At 47.2% G+C, this 22,064-nt stretch overlaps 2 protein-coding genes across 6 annotated transcripts in view; one reads left to right on the forward strand and one right to left on the reverse strand.

Moving 5' to 3' along the window:
* Positions 1-2: 2 nt before the first annotated feature.
* UQCR10 (ubiquinol-cytochrome c reductase, complex III subunit X) lies at positions 3-2,001 on the forward strand. Its single transcript, XM_071762847.1, has 2 exons — positions 3-172; positions 1,760-2,001. The coding sequence occupies exons 1-2, from the start codon at positions 35-37 to the stop codon at positions 1,802-1,804; spliced, it is 183 nt and encodes a 60-aa protein (XP_071618948.1). The 5' UTR covers positions 3-34; the 3' UTR covers positions 1,805-2,001.
* Positions 2,002-3,577: 1,576 nt separating this feature from the next.
* The window catches only part of ASCC2 (activating signal cointegrator 1 complex subunit 2), a 31,562-nt gene continuing 13,075 nt past the window's right edge, over positions 3,578-22,064 (reverse strand). For 4 of the 5 annotated variants that reach the window (XM_071762746.1, XM_071762748.1, XM_071762744.1 and 1 more), the window contains 13 exons: positions 20,291-20,401; positions 19,282-19,394; positions 17,355-17,429; positions 16,711-16,818; positions 15,119-15,187; positions 14,337-14,411; positions 13,874-14,060; positions 13,112-13,323; positions 11,314-11,433; positions 7,121-7,327; positions 5,349-5,460; positions 4,751-4,827; positions 3,578-4,297 (listed from right to left, as the gene is read on the reverse strand). In XM_071762746.1, coding sequence (XP_071618847.1) covers positions 4,129-4,297; positions 4,751-4,827; positions 5,349-5,460; positions 7,121-7,327; positions 11,314-11,433; positions 13,112-13,323; positions 13,874-14,060; positions 14,337-14,411; positions 15,119-15,187; positions 16,711-16,818; positions 17,355-17,429; positions 19,282-19,394; positions 20,291-20,401 — 1,635 coding nt within the window. In that variant the 3' untranslated portion in view covers positions 3,578-4,128. The remainder of the gene's footprint in view (positions 4,298-4,750; positions 4,828-5,348; positions 5,461-7,120; positions 7,328-11,313; positions 11,434-13,111; positions 13,324-13,873; positions 14,061-14,336; positions 14,412-15,118; positions 15,188-16,710; positions 16,819-17,354; positions 17,430-19,281; positions 19,395-20,290; positions 20,402-22,064) is intronic. The other variant, XM_071762747.1, reaches the window with a different exon arrangement.

Raw genomic sequence — 22,064 nt, forward strand, 5'->3', positions numbered from 1 at the left:
CGCCCTCCGCGCATGCGCAGAGCGCAGAGGCAAGATGGCGCTGCGGCAGGTCTATAGCTCCCTGTTCCGCCGTACCTCCACTTTCGCCCTCACCATCGTCCTGGGGGCCGTCGTTTTCGAGCGGGCTTTCGACCAAGGAGCCGACGCCATCTTCGAGCACCTCAACGAAGGGGTAAGAGGGGAAAAAAGGCGGTGTAGCCCCTCCAAACCCTCCATCCCCGGGCTTGAAGGTCAGGTAGGCCTTGAGGCCTTGAGGTGTCACCGGCTCCCCTGAGCCCCTGCGAGGGAATTTAGGTTCCTGGATTAGCCCAGGAAGCTCGCAGCTTTCTGGGGGATCTACCGGGAGGATTGGGGGGGGTGGTGGCCTTGGGAATGCGGCCTGAAAATATGCCCAGGGGGCATGAGGGAATGGGGAGGAAAAGGGATGCGATGAACGTAGTGATTTAGGGGTCTTGAAGCATCAGGTTGAAGTTATTAAAGGTTAACGTTGACTTGAGGAATGCAAATAGGGTGCTTACAAATGCACCTGGAGGTTTTGAAGACACACAGCACCGAGCTTCAGTTTAAATATTTATTTCCCAATTGTACAGCCAATGAAGATACGTGTAAAAAGCCAATTTTTTTTTAATATATATGTATCTATAAATAGGCTCCTAGTTGTGTGTCCTGAAACACAGGGTCTTACCCCAATTGCATGGTCTGAAGCTTTTCTGATAACTTTTCTTTTTTTGCTTTTGTTGAGTTCTCTGGGGAAGAGGGATTGGAAGGGGTGCAGAAAGGTTGGAGCTTGCTTTGGATTCTGGAATCTTCTTCCCCTTTAGCAGGAAGGGCAGCTGAGTGCTGCAGGGTTTGTGTCAGGACAGAAGAGTCCAGAGTGTGAACATGAGATCACAAAATCATTCAGAATAAAAAAAAAAAAAAACACCAACCCCAAATCCACTGTGATCATCAAGAGGTGGATCAGGGGTCCTTGTGCTTCACCCCCTGTCCCTCATCCCCACATCTCCAGGGCTTGGAAACCCTTCCAGGGGTGATGGGGACTCCAGCCCTGGGCAGCCAGGCCCTGCCAGCCCTTTCCAGGGAGAAATGGTTCCTAATATCCAATCTAAGCCTTCCCTAGGTAACCTGGGGCTGTTCCCTCTTGTCCTGTCACTTGTTCCTTGGGGGCAGAGACCCCCTTCCCCCCAAAAGAAAAACCCCTCTGTGTGCTGCAGTGTCCTTGTCCCTGTCCTGCAGTGCTGCTGTGCCTGGGAGCACTCAGGGCACAGTTTCACAGCTCTCCAGGTGACCTTCATGGCTCTGATGTTGGACAGAGCCTTCCCTGGTGGTGCCACATCTGCATTTTTGGGCCCCCTGAACCAGGTCAGGAAAGAGCTGGAAGCTGATCCCACACGGAGCTCTGAGCAGGGCTGAGGGAGCAGAGCAAGAGCAGGGAGCCTGGCTCCTCCTTTTTAGCAGCAGTCATTTCTTAAAACCTGCTATAAATTCACACCTGAACTTCAGCTTTCCCCTCAACTCCTTTTTCTAGCATTAATTGTAGCACTATTTATTTTTTTATTTTTTTTGTGTGTGTGTGTATTTCCTCAACCAATATCAGAAAATGAAATTATTGGGGAATTATGAAAAAAAAAATCTCTATTTCATTGCCTACCCCAAACAGCACAGGTCAGCACATGTCTCCAGTGCTTCTCTTGCTCCTGGTAGTGCCCAGGACAGGAATCTTAAGCATTTGTGGTTGGTTTGTTTGCTCTGCCTCCAGAAACTGTGGAAACACATCAAGCACAAATATGAGAGCAGTGACTGAGACACTCAGCAGCAGGACCCATCCCTGGGGTGGCAGAGAAGGATTCAGCCTCCTGAACCTGGCTGTAGGAAAATGGAAACAAATTCCTGAACCAGATTATATCAGCCACCTACTGATATGCTGGAAGCCAAGATGGACTCAAACTGCTGTTTTCAAACCTCCTGTGTAAAAATAAAAAAAAGCTTTCTTGGTCTGTGTCTCCTGTGTTCACCTGATTGATCCTTTGGCCTTCCTGTAACTTCTCCTTAGCTAGGAGATCAAGACACTAAAATCCAAGTGTCCTAAAAATGGTTTGAAAGGCTTGAAAGCATTTCTAGAGCTGCTTGCTGATGCTCCCCTGGGCTTCTTCCTAATGAGGAGCTCTCTGCTTTCATAGAATCCCAGAATGGGCTGGGTTGGAAGGGACCTCAGAGCTCATCAAGTCCAACCCTTGCTCCACTCCCCCCGTGGTTCCCAGCCCATGGCACTGAGTGCCACATCCAGGCTCTTTGGAAATATCTCCAGGGATGGAGAATCCACCCCTTCCCTGGGCAGCCCATTCCAATGGCTGAGCACCCTCTCTGCAAAGAATTCTTTCCTAATATCCAACCCAAACCTCCCCTGGCAGAGCTTCAGCTCTGCCAGGGGAGGTTTGGGTTGGATATTAGGAAAAAATTCTTTAGTCCATGCCCTCTTGTCCCACTGATATCTGCCCAACCCCCCCCTGGCTCCAACCTCCTTTCAGGGAGTTGGAGAGAGTGATGAGGTCTCCCCTGAGCCTCCTCTTCTCCAGCCTCAACACCCCCAGCTCCCTCAGCCTCTCCTCACAGGATCTGTGCTTCCAACCCAAATCCCTCTGTGATTCTTACTCCAAAGAGCAGTAGCACCCAGTGTGTGACCTCCTGGGGCAGCAGGAGCTGATAAACATTCCCTTTGCCTCTGTTTTGTCCTGAGGGGGGGTTGGGCAGTGCTGCTCTGCAAAGCAAAACCCTCAGAGCACTCAGGACCTCATTTGCACAGCAGTGACAGCCACACCTCCCCAGCGGCAGCTCTGCCACCTCTGTCACGCAGGTGACAACCAGGGGCACCTTGGCAGAACTGCAGAACACAGAGGGGGATGGTGGGGAGGTGGCACTCGGAGTGAATTAACCAAGCACAGCTTAATCGTTTGCCTGAACGTTGGTCTCTGTGCTGGGGACAGCACCCTCGGCCGTGCTGCTGCTTGGTGGCAACAGCAACTGCGACAGGAGCAGCAGCTGCTGCAGAGTGGCCCCAGGCACAGCCCTTCCCTGGCTTTGAGCACCTCACCAACAGGTTACAAAGTAAATTTGGTAATTGGTGTAGCTCTCTGCTTCGGGAACACGGAATGGTTTGGGGTGGGAGGGACCTTGAAGTTACCACCTGGTTCCAAGCCCCTGGGCTGGAGGCAGGGACAGTGCCAACTCCAGCAGGTTAACAACGGCCTGACAAAAGGAAAAGTCCTTCCAGCAACTACAAACTGCTGTTTGCTGTCAGCAAATGGGGTGAGCAGGGCAATTCTGCTTCCCAGAGTGTGACAAGTGGTTATTGAGGTGGCAGTTCCCAGGGGACTCTGACAGCCACATGACTGGCACCTTGCTCAGGCTGCCTTCATCCCAGTCTCTCAGCATCTTTAGGCTCAGTGTCTGGGGCTGGATCTCACTACACTGAACCAACACCAAGCAGGAAGTGAATTTCCCTGCACAGTTAAAAAGACTCATTGAGGTTCCTCCAAGTGAAAGATCAACATGGTTCATAAGAGCCTAAAACACCAACTAGAAGTCTGAAATCATTTATTTGCAGGTTCTGTTTTCACACGCCTCACTCAAGGGACAGAAATTTATGATAAGGTCTTGTTCACCTGAACTCCTGGGTGTTGGTCAGCAACAGGAACAACCTGAGTGCTTTCCTATCAACCTTCAAGGTGTACTTCAGGATAAGGCAGTTCAGTGGAGTAGGGAGCTGAGAGGGCTCTTCCAGAGCAGCTCTGCTCTCCCAGCTGCCTGCTGGGTGGGCTGGAAGCCTGCCTGAGGTGAGGAGAGGGTGGAAGGAGCCAATATGAAAATAAAATTCTCAGAATTACAAATAGTACAAAAAGGAAAGGCCTGGCTGGCACAGCCCACCCCACACGTGGTGGTGCAGATGGGCACAGGCACATTTCTCCTAAAGGGAGGAGCAGCCCTCCCGTGGGCACCCGACTCCAGGTGGGCTGAAGTCAGAGGTGTTGAACCACAGCAGCAAGTCCAGGAGTGCCAAGGGAAGGGAGCAGGACCACAGCCTGCAGAGCAGAGGGCTGGGGATGCTGCACCACCTGGGCCAGGAGTCCTTCAGGAAGGAATCATTCCTTTATTCCTCTTCCTGTCAGCCAGGACCCGCCGGTTGTGGTTGGCTCTTGTGCTTTTGTTTGCTTCCTTCTTCCTTCGCTCCTGGGTCGTTTCCCGGTTCTGCCCGTGGCCCTTCACATTCCCAACAACAGCTGAGCTCTCCTGCTTGTGCCTGGAAAAGGACATCACAAGAAGCACTCTCAGGGGACAACACCCACCCACCCACCCACCCCCAGAAACACGGGGGGGTGAGGGATCCAGAGCTCAGCTCAGCTCTGCAGTGGCCGAGCATCTGTGTCAGCCACACAAGGACTGGCTGTTCCTACACCTGGAGCCTGTCAGCTACAGCCAGGGAGTCAACTGTCCTCAACTCCCTGTGGGAGCTGTTCAAGCTCTGGGAAGCTCCAAACTCCCACCTTGCACAGGGCTCTGCTGCTTAGGATAAAGGAAGATGCCTGCCTGTTTGATGGCTCAGAACAACTAAAATTGGGGAGGAGGAAGTTCCCACCACCCTAGTGTTGACCCCTGCATCCAGGAATGTTAAGGAACAGGTACCCCCTCCACAATTCCAGCCTGCTGGAAGCAGAGCCACCGTTTCACCCTGCAGAGGGAGATGCTTACTCACCCCTTCCTCACAAGGTGCATCTGCCTCCTGGCTTCAGCTCTTTCCCGCAGCACAGCTGGGTCCTGCACAAAGTGGTCCTGCCATGGGAAGAGGGACAGAGCTCAGCTAACTCACCAGCATCCAGGAAAAAGGGGAGAGCAGGGAGTGGTCCTCTTGGGCAGAGTCAATTCCTGATCTCTCCTGGCTGAGGAAGCAGGATTGCTGTGACTCTGCACACAACAACACCTGGCAGAAAGAATTCTTCCCCCTTTGTACCTCTGCCAGCAATTCCAGCACTATTTTCAGTAGAGCTGTGATAGTGGAGCCTTAGTGACCCTCAATGTGCTCTGCTGGCATTGTCTGCCTATGGAATAAAGGAGATTAAACCTCTCAAAGTGTCATTGCTCCAGTACAGCCATCCTAGGAAGAGTGATCAGCTGTACTCAGGGGACATTTTGGAGTCCAGCAGACCACAGAAGGAGCCACGCTGAAAAGCAGCTCAGGTGTTTAAAGCTTCACCCTCTGCAAGAAGAAATCTGCTCCATGTCCCTCTGGAGGATGAAGCAGCTAAGTCATATGGTAAATCTCAATGCAACTCCAACCACAAACTGAGTATCACCTTTGTTCTTTCCTTTTCAGCTTCCTCCTCCTCCTCCTCTTCATCCTCTTCCTCTTCCTCCTGTCCTTCCTCCTGTCCCTTAGGTCTCAAGACCTGAGGAACTGTGAATGGCCTGAGAATTAAGACACAAAGGGTCAGCAATGAAGACAGGACAGCCACAGACCTTGCACTGAGCAGCACATCCTTTTGGGGTTGCATCATCTCTTTCAAAAATGAGAATCTACAAATTTCATGGACTTGCTTCTTTCTCTGAAGGAAAAAAAAAAAAAAAAAAAAAAAGAGGCTCCATAGCTAATGACCCATTTACTATTGGCAATTAACAAACACATGCTCTTCACTGGGGAATGTGCACTATGAAGTTGTTACTGAAATAATAATAGTTAAAAAAAAAAAAAAGAAAAAAAAAAAGAACAGGTCAGGAAGAACCTGAAACCTCACAAGGAATTACTCCAAGGAAACAACTGCTTCCTCTGGGATGAGAGGATCCAGGCAGAGCCACAAGGCATGAGTAAGAAGCACACTTTGCTTTGATTTAGCTCAGCAGCCAAGGAGCATCTACTGCACAAAGCCTCCAACTTGGACAGAAACAGGAATGCTCAGAAAGTGCTGTGCTCTCAAACTGCTGTGACTGCTCAGGGCTTGTCCACAGAGCCCCAGTTTCATTGCTGTGCCCCAGTTTCATACAGAGGGAAATACCTGGAGAAATCCATCAAGCTTTATGAATCACCCTGAGCACACAGACTGCAAAGGGCCTAAGGGGGTGGAAGCAGAATTCACAGCATACCTATAGCTCTTCTTTAATATATATATGTGTGCATGCTTAAATGCTAGTGGAATTCAGATTCAGCTGTCAAAGAAACAAATGTAAAACCAGAAAAGCTTTTATTACTGAAAAAAAAAAAAAATTAAAAATCTAGCTTTCAGCAGTAACAGCCACTAATAATTGTTCTACTGCCTCTCCAGGAGTGGAGACATGAAATAGGGGGAAAAAAAAAAAAATCTGAGTGCCACACTGTTACAGGCAAACCACAAAAAAGATTTAAATTGGAGCCTCACCAAGCTTTAGGAGGGGAAAAAAAAAAAAGGCAAAACTAACAAAGGAACCCCATAGATGCCTGTTGGTTTGAGGTTAGAAATGGTGACATCTTCATAATACATCAGAATTTAAAAGGCAACTTTCAGAGATGTTAAACCAATTTTTAAAGCATGCTTTCTACCTCTAGCTCTTATTTCTAAAAGGAATATTCTACAATCCCCCCCATTCTAAACTAACCCTTTGCTTCCTGAAAGCAACTTATCCCTGGGCTGTCAGTCACTGGGGAGATGGCTGTGGTCCAGCAGGGACTGAACTCCAGGTCTCAGCTCTCTGAGATGCCAGAGGTGATTGCCAAGGTATAGTTTCCCAAAATTAGAAGCTTTCCTTTGCTAAGCAGCCATCACTATCCCAGCTAGCCCACTGTCCCCTGCTGCAGGACAGCTTTGTGTCAACAGGAACACTGAATGGTCCTCTTGGATTAGCTGAGTCTTGCAGCCACAAGGGGAAGCCTGCAAACACCCTCGTGCATGGCAATGCTCCCCACCACCAGGAGAAGAGCCCCAAATCTCCCTCCCTGCATGTTACAGAGAAAAGAACAGCAGCCAAAAGGGGTGTTCTGAAGCATGGGTGTTCTATCATTGAGAACAGAGCCCAAACCCCCAAGGTCTGTGCGAGCCAAACAGCTCCTAGTGGTGATTCCCATCAACCTCCCACTGCCTGAAGCCACAGCACCTACCTCCTGCTGATCAGCTCATCATCTGAGTCAGCATCATTTGCCCCCACTTGGTTGCCATCATAAGTGTCATCATACTCATCCTCATAGTCCTGGTAGAGCTGCTCCACAACCTCCTCCACAACCAGGCTGTACTGCCTGTAGCGCTCCTTCTGCTCAGCAACCAGCTGCTTGTCATTCAGCAAGCTCCTGGTCGTGTCCTTCTCCCTCCTGTGCATGGAAAAAGAGAGGCAGAACACACAGAGGCAGTGTAAGATCTTCTCCAGAAGTGACTTTTTGGTTTTTCCCCCCTTCCCCTTTTAAGTAAGTGGAAGCCGAAGCGACACAGATCTCTCCTGGAGCTCCACGTTCACTGCTGAACCTACTTGTTTTCCCTCTGATTTATAACAAGGCTGTAAAAACACCACTCCTGGCTGGGAACAAAGTAATTTTTAAACAAGAAGCCCAGCAAGATTACACAGCAGATAAGAAGAGGAATTGGAGACTGCCACTGTCACTTGAGAGAGAAAGGAAGCTTTTACAGGAGGCCAAATGCACTCATACTCGAGCTGAAATATGGCCAAGATCCAACTAATACAAGAAGCTCCATGAATCTGGAATGGGGGGAGCTGTAGGGCTGAGACTCCAGCCTGGCAGCTCTGCAAGGCTCAGAGTGCCCTCCTCACATGGTGCTGCAGCATCCTTGGCTGCCTGCACAGCACACAGGGCTGCAGATCCTGGGGGAGCAGGGCTGCAGATCCTGGGGGAGCAGGGCTGCAGATCCTGGGGGAACAGGGCTGCACATCCTGGGGGAGCAGGGCTGCAGATCCTGGGGGAACAGGGCTGCACATCCTGGGGGAACAGGGCTGCACATCCTGGGGGAGCAGGGCTGCAGATCCTGGGGGAGCAGGGCTGCAGATCCTGGGGGAGCAGGGTTGCAGATCCTGGGGGAGCAGGGCTGCAGATCCTGGGGGAGCAGGGCTGCAGATCCTGGGGGAGCAGGGTTGCAGACCCTGGGGGAGCAGGGCTGCAGACCCTGGGGGAGCAGGGTTGCAGATCCTGGGGGAGCAGGGTTGCAGATCCTGGGGGAGCAGGGCTGCAGATCCTGGGGGAGCAGGGCTGCAGATCCTGGGGGAGCAGGGTTGCAGATCCTGGGGGAGCAGGGCTGCAGATCCTGGGGGAGCAGGGCTGCAGATCCTGGGGGAGCAGATCCTAGAGGAACTGCAGCAGAGCAACTGCTGCCCAAACATGTTATGTTCCCATAGGGAAGAACCTCAGCTTACAAAGGTGAGATGCAAAGCAGAAAGGTAAATGGAGAGAAGCAAAACAATGACCACTGCAGCAAGTAAGGATGAGAATAAGCACAATTAAGAATGAAAAAAAACCAAAACCTAAACCAAACCCAAAATAGAGTAGACCAGTGGCTCTGATCCATCCTATCTCAAAGCACTGCATGTACAATTTTTAAAAAAAAAATTAGGAGGCAAGTAAACCTTAGTGATGTTAAAGAAGGGAAGCCCAAGAAACAGGATTTTGGCAAAGGTATTAAAAAGCAGCCACTGAGACACTGCATCTCAAGCTGCACAAGCACAAAGTCCCTGAAGTCCCATTTTTCAGACCAGCCAAGTACATCCTCAGAGCAAAGCAGCCAGGGATTCCACTGCCAAGTCCTCACAGGACATCTTGTAGCCCTCAGAGCCTAGGAGGAACATGCATCAGTGGTCAATTTGGCATCTGGATGTTATCAGAGAAAGAACCCACCAAGGCAGACTGTCAGAGACTGATGTGACATCCCAGCAAGCAGTGGGGAAGTGATCTACACAGCCTGATTTTTATTAGGAATCTCAAACCCAAGGAAGATGACAGAGAGATGTGGTTCCCCTCTCTAGCCTGACTCACTCTTGTTACATGCCTACATTTAGCTGCAAAATGCCCTACCAAAGCATGTGGTTAGTGTGCACATACCTAGGCTGGGATAACATCTTCTGTTGGCATTCAGCATGAGACTGAACTAAGTATTTGGTAATTGTTTCCTGTTGAGCTGGTCTGATGACTGAAGAAGAGCTGCAATGAAGTGTTTCAGGCACCAATTCCAGGAAAAACAGGGGGATAACTCCTCCATGGGTGCTCAGGACATGCTCTGACTTCAAGAGACAGATTCAGCCAGCAGTTATGGGGGGGACAGGCAGGGAGAGGTGAGGTCACTTGTCAGGATCTGCCCTAGGATGTTCATTTCCTCATGTTTTTTCTCCTTATCTTGGTATGGCTTTCTCCTTCACATTAGATTGGATATTAGGAAAAATTTCTTTACTGAAAGAGTGGTCAAGTCTAGGAACAGGCTGTCCAGGGCAGTGGTGAAGTCACCATCCCTGCAGGTTTTCCAAAATCATGTGTGGATGTGGCATTCAGGACTTGGTTTAGTTGGCACGGTGGGATTGGGTTGATGGTTGGACTTGATCTTAGAGGTCTTTTCCAACCTTAATGATTCTCTGATTAACATTCCCTGTCCCAAACACTTGCCTGCCCAGCTGCTAGCACAGGGGGGCCCAGCCCAGTCTGGCTCTCAAGGCACTATTGTGGCATCATGCCTAGAACACTCTAAACACAAGCAGAATTTGGTGAGTAAAAGATTAAGGGGGGAAAAAAAAAAAAAGTATTGATACAATAGAAATCCAAAGCAGCCCTCAAACCCCTGCCACCCAGATGCTTGGAGATTCTTGCTTGTGGAACAAGTATTACTGAGGAAGTTGCTCTTTTACTGCTTTTACTCTTCATATTTTTGGAGTTCAAGACAGCAAGGTACTAAAGCTTTGTTCTTGGACTTAGAGAGGGGTAACTTGGGGCACAGGGTGGACATTGCTGATCCCAGCTGGTTACCTCCAGGTTTTTAAAACCATTCAAAACAAAGAACACGTGTGGGATCCTGCAGAGTGTTCTCAGTGTGGGAAGAACTGTTCTGAAATTGAGACACAGCCTGAGGGAGACCAAGAGACACTGGAAGAGCAGCAGGAAGAGGATAATCCCAAGAGGTCACATAACATTCCAGCAGAAGGCACAGCAGGGCTCTCAAGGAGGGATGTGACCACTGGAGAGCAGACATGAGGGCAATGCCTTGGGAACAGGATCCCACAACCCAGCTCAAAGATGACTTAGAGCTTCCTGAGCTCTGCAAGTGATCTGCAGAGGGAGGTCCCAGCAGGATTATTCCAGCAGCAGCAGCCACCCACACCTGCAAAACTTTGGGAAGGTGGAAGACAACCCAGCACCCCTGTGCACAAGGCTCCTGCTGCACTCTGAGCAAGGCAGCAGGATGGGGAGAATGAAGAGACCCTGTGCTTGGGATTTCTTGGCTATGGACACTTCCAAAGTCATTCTCTTGCCCAGTAAGGAAAGAAATTCTTCTCTTGCCTAACTGAGCCAACATAAGCACTCCAGGACTGCTGGAAAGCTGTTGGACTTTGGGACAACAGTGGGTTTCTCCTGAGAATCTTATGCAGTTTTGCAACCAGAACCTTTCAGAGGAACTCCCAGCTTTGTGTTTACCTTGTGGAAATACAAAGCAAGAGAAAGAGCAGAGCTGGCTGCTTAGAGAAAGGGCATCAAAAGAACCTGAAGCAAATCAAGCATGTTACAGAGATACAGCTGACACCAAGGGGAGCCAGCAGGGCCATCAATTTACATGGAGTGTGGCACAAGACACCCAGCTAGGCAGAAAGCAAAGGAAATGCCCTTCTGCAGGCACTTTGCAAGCATCAGGAACAACACAAGTAGTCTGAGCCACTGGGCATTCTCATTTGGAGTAGATGGATATTGAGGCTTCACTTGGATCTCATCCAAACCACTGTTTGTTCCCATTTCCAAGTCCCTAATCCCAGCCTCACAGAGATGGTTGCTTTTCAAGGTCTGTCGTGCTGTACAGGTTGAACACTAAGACCAAGAAGCAAGAGCCTGACATTACAAATGAGCTTGGCAGGGCAAAGTCTAGCAGCATCCAGAAAAAAGCCAATTAGGAAAAAACCACTACCTGAAACCAATCCCCTTGTAATATTTCATTTGGCTTTCCCAGAGAAGTAGAAGAAACAGGTGGGAAACATCTTTGATGAGCCTTACCACATGGTAACAAATTCCTGCAGGAGGTTTGTACAGGAAATAAATGTTCAGGTTCAATACTGATTCCTCCTGACAGACAGAGTTCATCAAAGGGGCACAACACTCACCTCTTGCCTTTTTGGACCCGAGAAATATCTACTGAATCCCTGCTGAAAACATCAAACTCATCATTCTGGAAAACATTGGAACGAGAAGTGACCAGAGGAGTAGGGTCTGGCTTCAGCTGCCTGGTAAAAAAAAAAAAAAAAAAAAGAATAAAAACAAAGGGGAACTGAGAAAAACCAAGTCCTCTCCATCCTAGCAGCTTGGTTTATTCTTTGTCAGTGTCCAGGTTATCCAGAACATGCCAACATGGTGCTGGCTGGGGCCCAGCTTGCTATTCTCCCATTTCACAGCTGGGTATGGCATGTGCAGGACACTGGTCTAAAATAAAAGGCATGGTTTCCAAAGGGAAACTAAAGCAACTTACAGAAAGCAAAAAGAAAATTCTTTCCTTCATTTCAAAATAAGTAAAACTGTACAGGAGCATGGGATATTCAACAGACTGCCTGGGCTCAAAACAGTGACTCACTAAAGCCAAACACTAAGTATGATGAATTATATGCTGGAAAAATTCCAGTAGTTTGCTGCTGTTGATTTCAGGACATTTATCTCTCTATGGTTCCTCCTTAATTCTTTCTCAAAGTTCCAGGTTTACATTTGTTCAACTTGTAAGTCAAAAGAGCATTATTTTTACATTCATTTTGTTGGTGCTGTTAAGCTCAGCTGGGCATCTGCAAACGTTGCTGTGCTTACTTCTAAACCCAGTAGTGATCAAAATTCCATGTTTGCTACTGAACTGACAGCCTTGTTTCAAGATGCAAAAGGCAGGAAAAAAAAAAAAAAATCCAGCCCCATTCTCTGTAACTGCTGGCTTTGCAGGAAAGAAAACCAAAGAACCCAAACCTTCCAAAAGCCCATCCCACATCATTTGTGCCAAAGTCAGCAGATTGGACTGTGTGAGCATGGAGATTGTTGCAAAAGTAAGATTTTGACATCATTTTTCTGATAAAGATGCTTTCCTTCTTTAACACAACGAGACAGTCTGCCCAGTCCTCCATGAAATGTGAACAAATAGCTCATTCACATCCTGACACTCACTCAGAAACTGCTGCTACAGCACAAACACATGCTAGCAGCTGCAGACAAACTAAAACAACTCCATTCAACTGCCAGCTATAAACCTTACAGCCCATGTACAACCCAACAAAAGCCTGGCAAAGCTGTCAAAGGCTAGAGAAAAATGGATCTAAATTGCCAATTCCAATCTCTCTCTGCTTTCCTTCAGTCACAGAACAGCAGCCTTTCAAATACCATATTTGACCCTGCAGGCTAAATTTGAGCTGAATTAGTTCTGTTAAAGATGCCCTTTCCTGCACAACAGCTGGGATTTTAACACCTATGACCCTGTCCTCAGCAGGAAAATAACTTTGGAAGGCACAGTGTTCCACTGCCCAGCCCAGGCTAAACCTGTGTCCCCATGATGGAATTTTAATGGTTCTTATTGGAGGGTTTAACAGGTATTTTTGTCACCCCATCACAAATCATGACCCAGAGCCTGCTCTACTGAATTGCTGAACAGTGAATGTTCTGCAGGGACACAAGGAGGCAGAAAGCTGATGGCAGATGGCAATGAGGAGCTCTCACTGCAGCTATCTACCACAAGGAAATGCACATGCAACTTCTTAGAGCTTGCCAAGTGTCTATCCTTCCATAAAATGAGGTTCATAGAACCACAGGATGGTTTGTGTTGAAAGGGACCTTGAGGATCATCCAATTCCAACCCCCCTGCATGGGCAGGGCTATGTTAAATAACACAAAAATGAGAAAACAAAAGGCAAAGCCATGCCAGAAGCTGTCCCACACCTTTGCATTGCTCTGTCCAGCTTATCCAAGGATGGCACCAGTTTATCTTCTAGAATGTTGTTGATCACTTGCTCTGCATTGTAGCTGTATTCTTCCAGGCAGGCCAGGATGAAGCCTTCACCAAGGTCAGGCAGCAGATCTTTCACTTGAGAGATCAGAGAGTCCAACTCCACCCCAGACACCTTGGCCATGGGGGCAGCAGCACCAGCACACTGTGGACACCAAGCAGAACCAGTGGGGTTACTGGAAAGGGACAGCAGCTGAGGGGGAGGCACATTAGGAAAGGAGCAGTTTGGGTTCTCCCAATTGAAAGACAAACAAGTCACAGAGTGGAGTCAAAGGAAGAGAAATCAGCCAAGCTGTTTATGGTACACAAGGTCTATGACACAGACTTGGCCATGCTTTTGTCTGGCTCTGAGTCAGCAAGGACACTCTGGAGAACTCCACCAACATCAACTGTGCATTTAAAAAATATGCACCTGAACCACAGTGCTGCAGCACAGCATTTAAATAAACCCCAGCAACAGGAAGCCCAAGCCAAATGGGAGTTAGAAGCAATTTGCTCAAAGATAAAGCTGTGATTCAGGTGTAGCTATGTCTCTCATTTCACAAGGCACATGGGGCTGCAATGAAATCCAGCAAAGGTGATAAAGGAGAGTGATCTGTAATCCCCAAACCTGAGCAAACCAGCTCCCCCTTCACAGACAAATCAAGTAAGGACAGATAAGAGCAGAACCCAGTCCCACCCACAGTGCTCCTCACCTCATCCTCTGATGCATATGGAGCCCCAAGCTCTTCCATGTCCTCAGCAGTGTTCTCCACCATTGCTGATGCTCCATGAGATGCTGATGCTGGGGTTGGATCTTCAAGGCCTTGAGTTTTTTTCCTGCCTGCCCCTTCCCATGCACTTGCCACTGCTTGGAGGATATAGGCTGTCCTGGTTTCATCTCTAAGAGGAGAGCATTAAGGACATTCCTGGATGCAGATATTCAGATCTCACCTTCAAGCAACAATGTAATTTTCAGTGACACCCAAGCCTCTCCCTGTATTAGCATTCCCCCCCACCCCCTTTTTTTTTTTTTATTTTTCTTTAAGAGAAAACTTTCCATCACTCATTGCCCAACATGGAGCTTAACCAGAGGCAGCAATACTGGAAATGCCACTGGTCTGAAGGAATCTAAGAGCTCCCAGGTCTGCAAAACCCTGAGGTGACAGCAAAGGATACAGTGTGGAGGATGCTTGCTGAAGCAGACTGACATCATCCTCAACAGGGAACAGCTCATCATAGTCACGGAGAAATCTGAAAGCACAGGAGCAAGTTTCATCAGTTCAACTTGAAAAGAAATGACCAGAACTGTCACACACTACCCTGTGACACCACTTGGACTTCCTCACTGCTCAGACAGGGACACTCTTCACACTGAATTCCAGCATGGGTTGCCAGATCTGATTATGTCCCCATTACACTGCAGGAACTCTTTCCCCCAAGCCACCAGACCCAGCTGCAGCAGTCCTCATGATGCTGAGGACTGTAACCCAGTGCCACAGCACAGAGAAAAAACATGGTTTGTGACTTCAGCATGATCAGAAGAGCAGCAAGAGGACAAGATCACATTCCCAGTTCTGCCACGTAGTCACTTTGCATCTTTAGCACTGGCACTTAATAATTTTCTGGTTTGGCATCCCCAGCTGGAAAGCACAGATCAGTAATAACAGCCTGACTTGTCAGGGTAAATGGCTAAATTGCTGTCCTCCACTCTGTAAGCCTGGATTAAAGAGAGTGAAGAACAACATTCTCCAGTGTCACACAACACCCTCCTCTCCTTTACAACCAAGTAAAGTGAGTCTGAACTCCTCTCACAGCAGTTCTCCCAACTAGTGAGAATGATTCCTACCTTCCTAATGCATCATAATGCCCAATAACAATGTCTCAGGCAATTCTGTTGTAAAGAATGGAAGAGGAAGGCAAACTGACCCTCCCCTTGGGCCTCTTTCAGCCAGACTCACCTTCTTTCCTGAAGCACTGAAGTGAAGATCTGTAGAAATTCCTCAATAAAAGGCTGGATGTTCTCACAGCTGCAGAAAACAATGGTACAACAGAGTGAAAAACTCAGTGGTAACTCTGCCACATTGCACAATCACCACACTCTTCCTCACTAGCCAAACTGGTCACATTCAGAAAAGAGATTTTAGTCCATTCTTTGGCTTTCACAAGAGCAAAGGGTCCAATGTAAACAAGTTTCTTGTATGGCTTCAGCAAACATTTCAGCCAGCTAAACCTAAAGCTGTATCACAGTTGGAATTCCAGGACTTCTGACAGACTTTGCATATCATAGTTTGATGCCTCAGCATTGCAATAAGCAGAGAAGGGTGTGTGGTGCCTTTTTAATTGCACCCCTATCACATGGCTTATTATAGAGCAGTGAACCTCCCAGAAAATAGTGTTCACCAACATAAGAACAGATACCAAGCAAACTCCTCTTGCAACCTTTCTCTTCTAACACCTGAACCTCCCATTCCTGCTGCAGCAGGCCTCACAGCAAGACAGAATGTCTCCTGCAGTACCATCAGTGCTAAGGAAAAGGGATTAATTACCCTAGAAGCCAGACACAATGTTTTTTGCAGCAGCCTCAGCTGTCATCCAACTGCCAATGAGTGTCTGGAGCTGTCTTTTACTACCTCTGAAGTAGCTACAGTACTTAATTCCATGGAATCTGAAGGTTTTCCACTCTTTGACTCCTTTACACTTAAAATATTCTGTGAGTGCTGAAAGGCCATGCTCAGGCAAGCAAGGGGGAGGCAAAGCTGCTACTGCTCTTTTAACACTGGACTTCCAGCACAGACAGATTTTGGGGGATTTAGTCCAGGTCACGAGGGAAGTCAAGGAAGCAAATCCATGTCTCCCATAAGGAATTCCACCAACCATCTTCTTGGACAACTCTCCTCCTATCAAACCAGTGAAAATATTCAAGCAGAGAAAGAGCCCCAGACCAGCAATTTATGAAGCCTGTAAGGACCACAGGCAAAGAGACATCCCTGGTCTCCCAACTGAGATCCAGGTTCTTGGCTCTGTCCCCAATATGCAGCATGACTTGGGGTAATTTCCCTTAATTTCTGTTTTAAAATAAGGACTTGCCTTCATTCTCAGATTGCTCACAGAGCTCATAGTTCACCATTTTTGTAAGAGGAGCACAAAAAGGGGTAGAATCAGGTAAAGGCACCAATATTTAGGCTGTTTTCAGTCATCTGTAACCCTGCATTGCTTTTATTCTGGTGTCTCAGTCAAACACACAGCATTAGAATTTGCAACTTAGCCATAAACTGAAGGTAGAAAACTTGTTGGACCATGGCCTTATCCTACTTTGATGGGGTCAGCACACAGCTCTCTACACCAGCTGGGGACCCTCTAGCTTCACCTGGGTCATTCTTGCCATGCAGGACAACAGACTCCTGATCTCAGCCAAAGTCTTTGGCTACCACCCCAACACAAACAGCAGGATCTGTTCATTTCCTCCAGCAAACAGGAAAACAAGGAAACCCTCTCCCCTGCAAGGGCAATTAAAGAACTGGCTGGTACCACAGAGCCCAAGTGCCAATACCTGCTTTCTAAGATGGGCTGCAGACAGACTTGGTTTATTAGGATGTGAAAAATTTCTATCATCTTCTTCCTGGAATGGGAGATTCTCCTCCACAAATCAGCATACACACTTGAGAGAGAGTAAAAGAACACACTGTTGATGTCAGCAAAAGAAATCTGAATATTTATCACAGTTGACACCAGAGTTTATCCCTCCAGAGGGGAGATTTCATTAGCAGAATTATTTGTTTGCTGCAAAGACCAGAGATTAGAGCCATTTCATACCCATAAAGATAAAATCTGTGCCCTAAACAAAGCTGGTCTCAGCTGCAAGTTGTCCTGACAGCAAGTCTGCTCCTTGAAATGAGACCAATGTATACATAGAGACATCCTTCATGTTTTCACACTTTGTTACAATTTGAATTCATCTCCCATCAAGTTTCTTCTCAGGCAGCAGTGAAAGAAAACATTAGTCACCCCACTGCCCAGGAAAGCTTGGAATTAGAAGATTCATCCCCTCAGAGTCCTTTGAAGCAGCATTAAAAAAAAAAAAAAAAGCTGGAAAGACACCGCAGAGGTGGGTAGAGCAGCATGAAGTGAATTTTTAACTAAGCCCTGGGAGACTCTTATTGAAAAGAAAACACAAGCCCTTGCAGACATTCCCACCTGTTATCCTCATAATGCCTCTTCTTAATTGCAGATTCCAGCTCAGGAATTGCCAGTTCATAAAAGGAAGCTAACCTGGGGAAAGGGGGAACAAAGCAGTTAACTGTCAGCAGAAGGTTCAAGAATCATCTGCTGAAAGACAATCCAAATGGTTAATTTCCTTAAATCCTCCTCATTAGCAGTATGAGCACTGCCCTGTTGTGCTGTGTTACAAGCAAATCTGTGATAGACAAAGGACAGCACCCTAAGGAAACCACCAAGGGGTCTTCAAAGACTTAGGCAAAGAAATGCATTTGAAATCATCACATCACTGAACAGAGTAATGTCCCCAGCCAAGAAACATTCCCAACACAAATCTGCAACCTGCCAAGAGTTCATCTGCTTAAGCCCATCCCAAAACACCCCTTGTTTTCAAGAGGATGTTTCAATGGGAGAGGACAAGAAGGAAATAAGGATTTGGTCCAGTTTCATGGTTTACATGCCAGACAGCCCACACAGCCCCTTTCCTTTGGGGACACAGAGAAGTGGAGTAACACCCTCTCTGAGTAACAGCCAGTGCTGTTTCCTGAGGAGCTGGATGTGACAGATCCTGGTTTACAGCCCCTTGCACAAATGCCAAGCTGAACTAATGAGCAAAGGCTCCATTAGGAACATTACCTCCATGTCCCCTATTAAGAGCCAAACATGTTAAATGAGTATCCTTGAGGCAAATGCAGCAGAAGGTGGCTGACACTTTGAGGCAGGGAGAGAAATGAGCAAGTGCCAGCAGATTGCTTCAGACTCAGAGGTTCCACACAGATGACATGAACATCACTTTTCCCTCCCCACACTCCCAAAACTCTGGGATTAATCCACACTGAGATGTCACAAAAACACACTGCTGTTGGCCCCCAACACAGAGATCAGGGCTATTTTAGCACATCTCTGACATCAACAGTAGCATTCAAAGCAAAAGGCTTTCCTCCTCTGAGTAACCAAGCATGGAAGCAGTGCTGCTTGCCAGCTCACCCAGCCACCAGCAGGCCACCAATCTGCTCTTCAGTCAATGACCAACTGGAGGACATCTAAAGAGGACAGAATCCTACACAGCCCAGAGCAGTATTGCTCAACCTGGGGTTCAGGAACCACAGGCAGCTGTAGGGCTTCAGAGGTTTGTAACAGGACTGGGAACAAAAGCAAATCTCAAGTGGGTGTTTGTTCACACTGATAAGTAAGTGAAACAGGGAGAATAAGGACAATTAATAAACTCTTCAGCTGGTGCTAAACAAATGCTGTTACAGCAACACTTTTTAAGATCTGGGGGCTTAAAACACCCGGGGGGAAGGTGTGGAAGTGCCACTCCAGGACTTGCAGACTCTGTGGCAACACACTTGGCTGTCCAGTCCTTGAGACCACCCTGACCTGTGACCACCATGACCTGGTTGGTCTGGGAAGAGCTTTGAGTCCAGCTGTGCCAGTACTGGCTTCTCACCCTCTCCCAGGCACCTCAGTAATAGTCACTAGCATTAAACTTAGCCATAATATCAAACAAAAACATTTATTTTCAGACCCTGATGGACTACCAGCTTTCTAAGACTTTCTGCTTCCCTTGCTTTGGGTCTGACAGCAGGAAGCTCTTGTTCTCCAGAACTCTCTTCTGCTTGTCCCTCTCCACCCTTTCCCAAGCACACCACATACTGTTTACTGTCAGGGTTTCCTGGCTCTAGAATCCAGAGTGAATCTAGGTGAACATATAAGAGACAGACTCTAGATGTCCCTATATTAATTTGGTTACTGGGAGTCTCTTTCTGTCAGTGTGAACCTGGCAGTCTCCAGCTGCATTAAATCTGTCTGCTCTTTTAATGATGGAGGCACTGGGAAAGGACACAGTAGCACATTCAGTATTTTACTTCACCAAGAGAAGATCTGTCTGCAGTCCAAGATATACCTGTAGCAAAACTCATGTTTTTTGAAGGTCTGGGATGCCAATGGGAAGACATCAAGAAATGCCCAGAGTGTTGTGGAAGTGTCACATAAGAAGAGGACAATATCCTTCAGCTCCTGAGAAAGAAAAAGCCATTACAGAGAGAAAAACCAGAGCAGCCTTTCCTGGGAACACAGTGGGACCAACAGGGACACACCATGTTCAAACCATGAACCTTTTTCCTGACTGCACAAAGAAAATCTCCTACCAGGCATAAACACATCACACATTACTGGGTCTAGAGGCAGAGTCAATGCCTCTACTAAAATTTCTACCCTTTGAACATGTCTAATGCAACCCCAACTGCTCATTCTCATGAAAGGTTCTGTGGAATTATGGGAATCTTCATCAGATCCTGCCAGAGGCAGTGATTTTGCCCTCTCTATATCTGCCCACAGAATTCCTCCTCACCTATCTGTAAGCACTGGGCTTCCAATGCAGGACTAAAAGGGATGGTGCCAGTGGTTCACTGCAGTGCAAAAGGCATTTTCTGCTGTAGCAATTCCTAAATCCAGACTCTATGCCTAAGATTTGGCAGAACATGCTCACTGAGATGGGGCCTGTCTTTGCACAGAACCCAGCAAAAAAAATATAAACTGCTCTGAATTAACTAGGGTTGAAATCCACTGATGTTAAACAAATGTCTGAAGAGAAGATCAACTCTGGTCAGTGTAAGGGTTACATGGAGACTTCTGTCAGCTGCTCTGTTACATTCCTTTTAAGCAAAAAAAGTTGCCAGGTTTAAAAAAGAACCCAGGCTACAATGGGCATGGTTGAAATGCACCTGAGGAAAGCAACCAACCCATGGTGGAAAGACTTTATCACCAAGTCCTATGACAAACAGTGAAACAATGACACGGGACCATGTGCTGCATGAACCATCAGTATTTGGGAACAGAATGACCCTCTGTGGCTCTGCAGTGTTCTATCTGCAGGACTACAAACAGACAAGGGCAAGAAGCATGAGTTCTACCTGGCAGGGCATGTTCTCTGGAGTCACATTTGCTCTTTCTCCCAATCTCTGGGGCTCAGCAGAAGCTCCTTCACACTGCAGGCCACATTTAGTCAGAATGTCATTGAACACCTGGATCAGGAGAGCAGAAGAGTGTTAGAAGAGCCAGGGGAAAGCAGTGAAACAAGATTTCTATGCCTATCCCCTCCCCCCCCAGCACAGAGCTGTGTAGAGATAAAAGCTGCAACAGCCCCTTGCAGGTTACAGCAGCAAAGGTCACACTGAAATTTTAGAAAATTTAGGTGCAACTGAAGTGCAGGTGCTTGTGGTGGGGGTGCTGAGACAGGGGATGCAGCTAATCCACACCCTGAGCCCCCAGCTCAGCACTGGGATCCCCATTTGCAAGGGAGCAGGAGGACAACTGGGAAGTTACCACCACCTTCCTGCCCTCTGCCCTGAGGTGAGGAGGAGGAGAATTTTCTGGCTCTTTATTATAAAGAAAGAATCTGGGGAGAAGCCACAGAATTAGGCTGCAGATTGCTAATGAACTGTAGTGCAGGACACACTTAGGGTGCAAATGAGTTGCTTTTAAGGATTTGTCAACCCCTCATCCCAGATATGTGAATGGGTGGCTCAAAGGACCAAAGTTGCATATTTGGAAAATATTAATATCCTACAGGGCCTGGAAAGCTCCTAAACCTGCAGAGATATCAACTCCTTCCAGTAAGAGAATAAATAATAGAGAATAAATAATAGAGAATAAATAATAGAGAATTAATAACTTTATGGATCAGTAGTGACACATCTTTCTTTGAGCTGTTACATCCATATATTTGAGATACACTGCAGTGGTTGGGAAAGCACAGAGCAAGGAAAGCAGTGTTCTGCAGTGAAACTGCCCCAACATGGTGCAGCATGAAAAGCAAATGGAATCTCTGCTGTCCTCCCTGGTAAATCACTTGAAGTTTTGGTCTTGCATCCTTTTCTAGAATATAAAGTTTCATATACTCTTATTAATATGTTCATATAATAATAAAATATAGTAAGATAAGTATTGAGCTATTTTATTAATATCTAAAAATACTCTCTTTTTAAACATGGTATCACCTGAGATTTAGCTCTGTTTCTTAGCACAAGAAAGAAAAAAGTGAGCTTTCAACAAGCCAAGTGGCATTACAGGTGTCTTGGGGTAAACAGTACCCTGGGTTTGTTTATTTTTGTGCATGGGTGTGCTTTTTGAGGACATAAAGATGACATTTTCAGGCTACAAACACATCAAGGCACCTTGATTTCCCTCTCAGGTTAAAAGTGAACCCTGCTTACCAATGCTGAGGAATATACAAGCTGCTTATAAAAATGAAAGCTGAGACATGGAGAAGAGCCAGAGATTTTTTTGTATGGCAACAATGCAACCCCTCCAACAGATTTCCATGTCCTCCTGAGCCCCTGTGGTGTTCACACTAACCCATTCTGTTATGTCAAGCCACCTCTCACTGTCACCATTTTGTTGTTTGAAGTTTCACTGCTTCCCCTGCTTAGGTGGGGACACAAGGAATACTTATGGAACAGCCTAATGAAAATTCCTTGGGATTAACTGCAGAGGTGGCCAGGAGCTGAAGGAAGGTGACAGGAAATAGTCATTGAGTAATAAATAGTTTTGGATAAAGGTTGAAAAGAGACCTGACACACATTTGCATGAACTAGAGAGAAAGGAAGAACAGCAAACTCCATCTTCCCTGCCTATGACCCCATTTGTTCCCTTTCAGCCCCATTTCCAGATTTCCAAGCAGGGAAG

The sequence above is a fragment of the Heliangelus exortis genome, chromosome 19 (assembly GCF_036169615.1).
Source record: "Heliangelus exortis chromosome 19, bHelExo1.hap1, whole genome shotgun sequence".
In the NCBI taxonomy this organism is placed as follows: Eukaryota; Metazoa; Chordata; class Aves; order Apodiformes; family Trochilidae; genus Heliangelus; species Heliangelus exortis.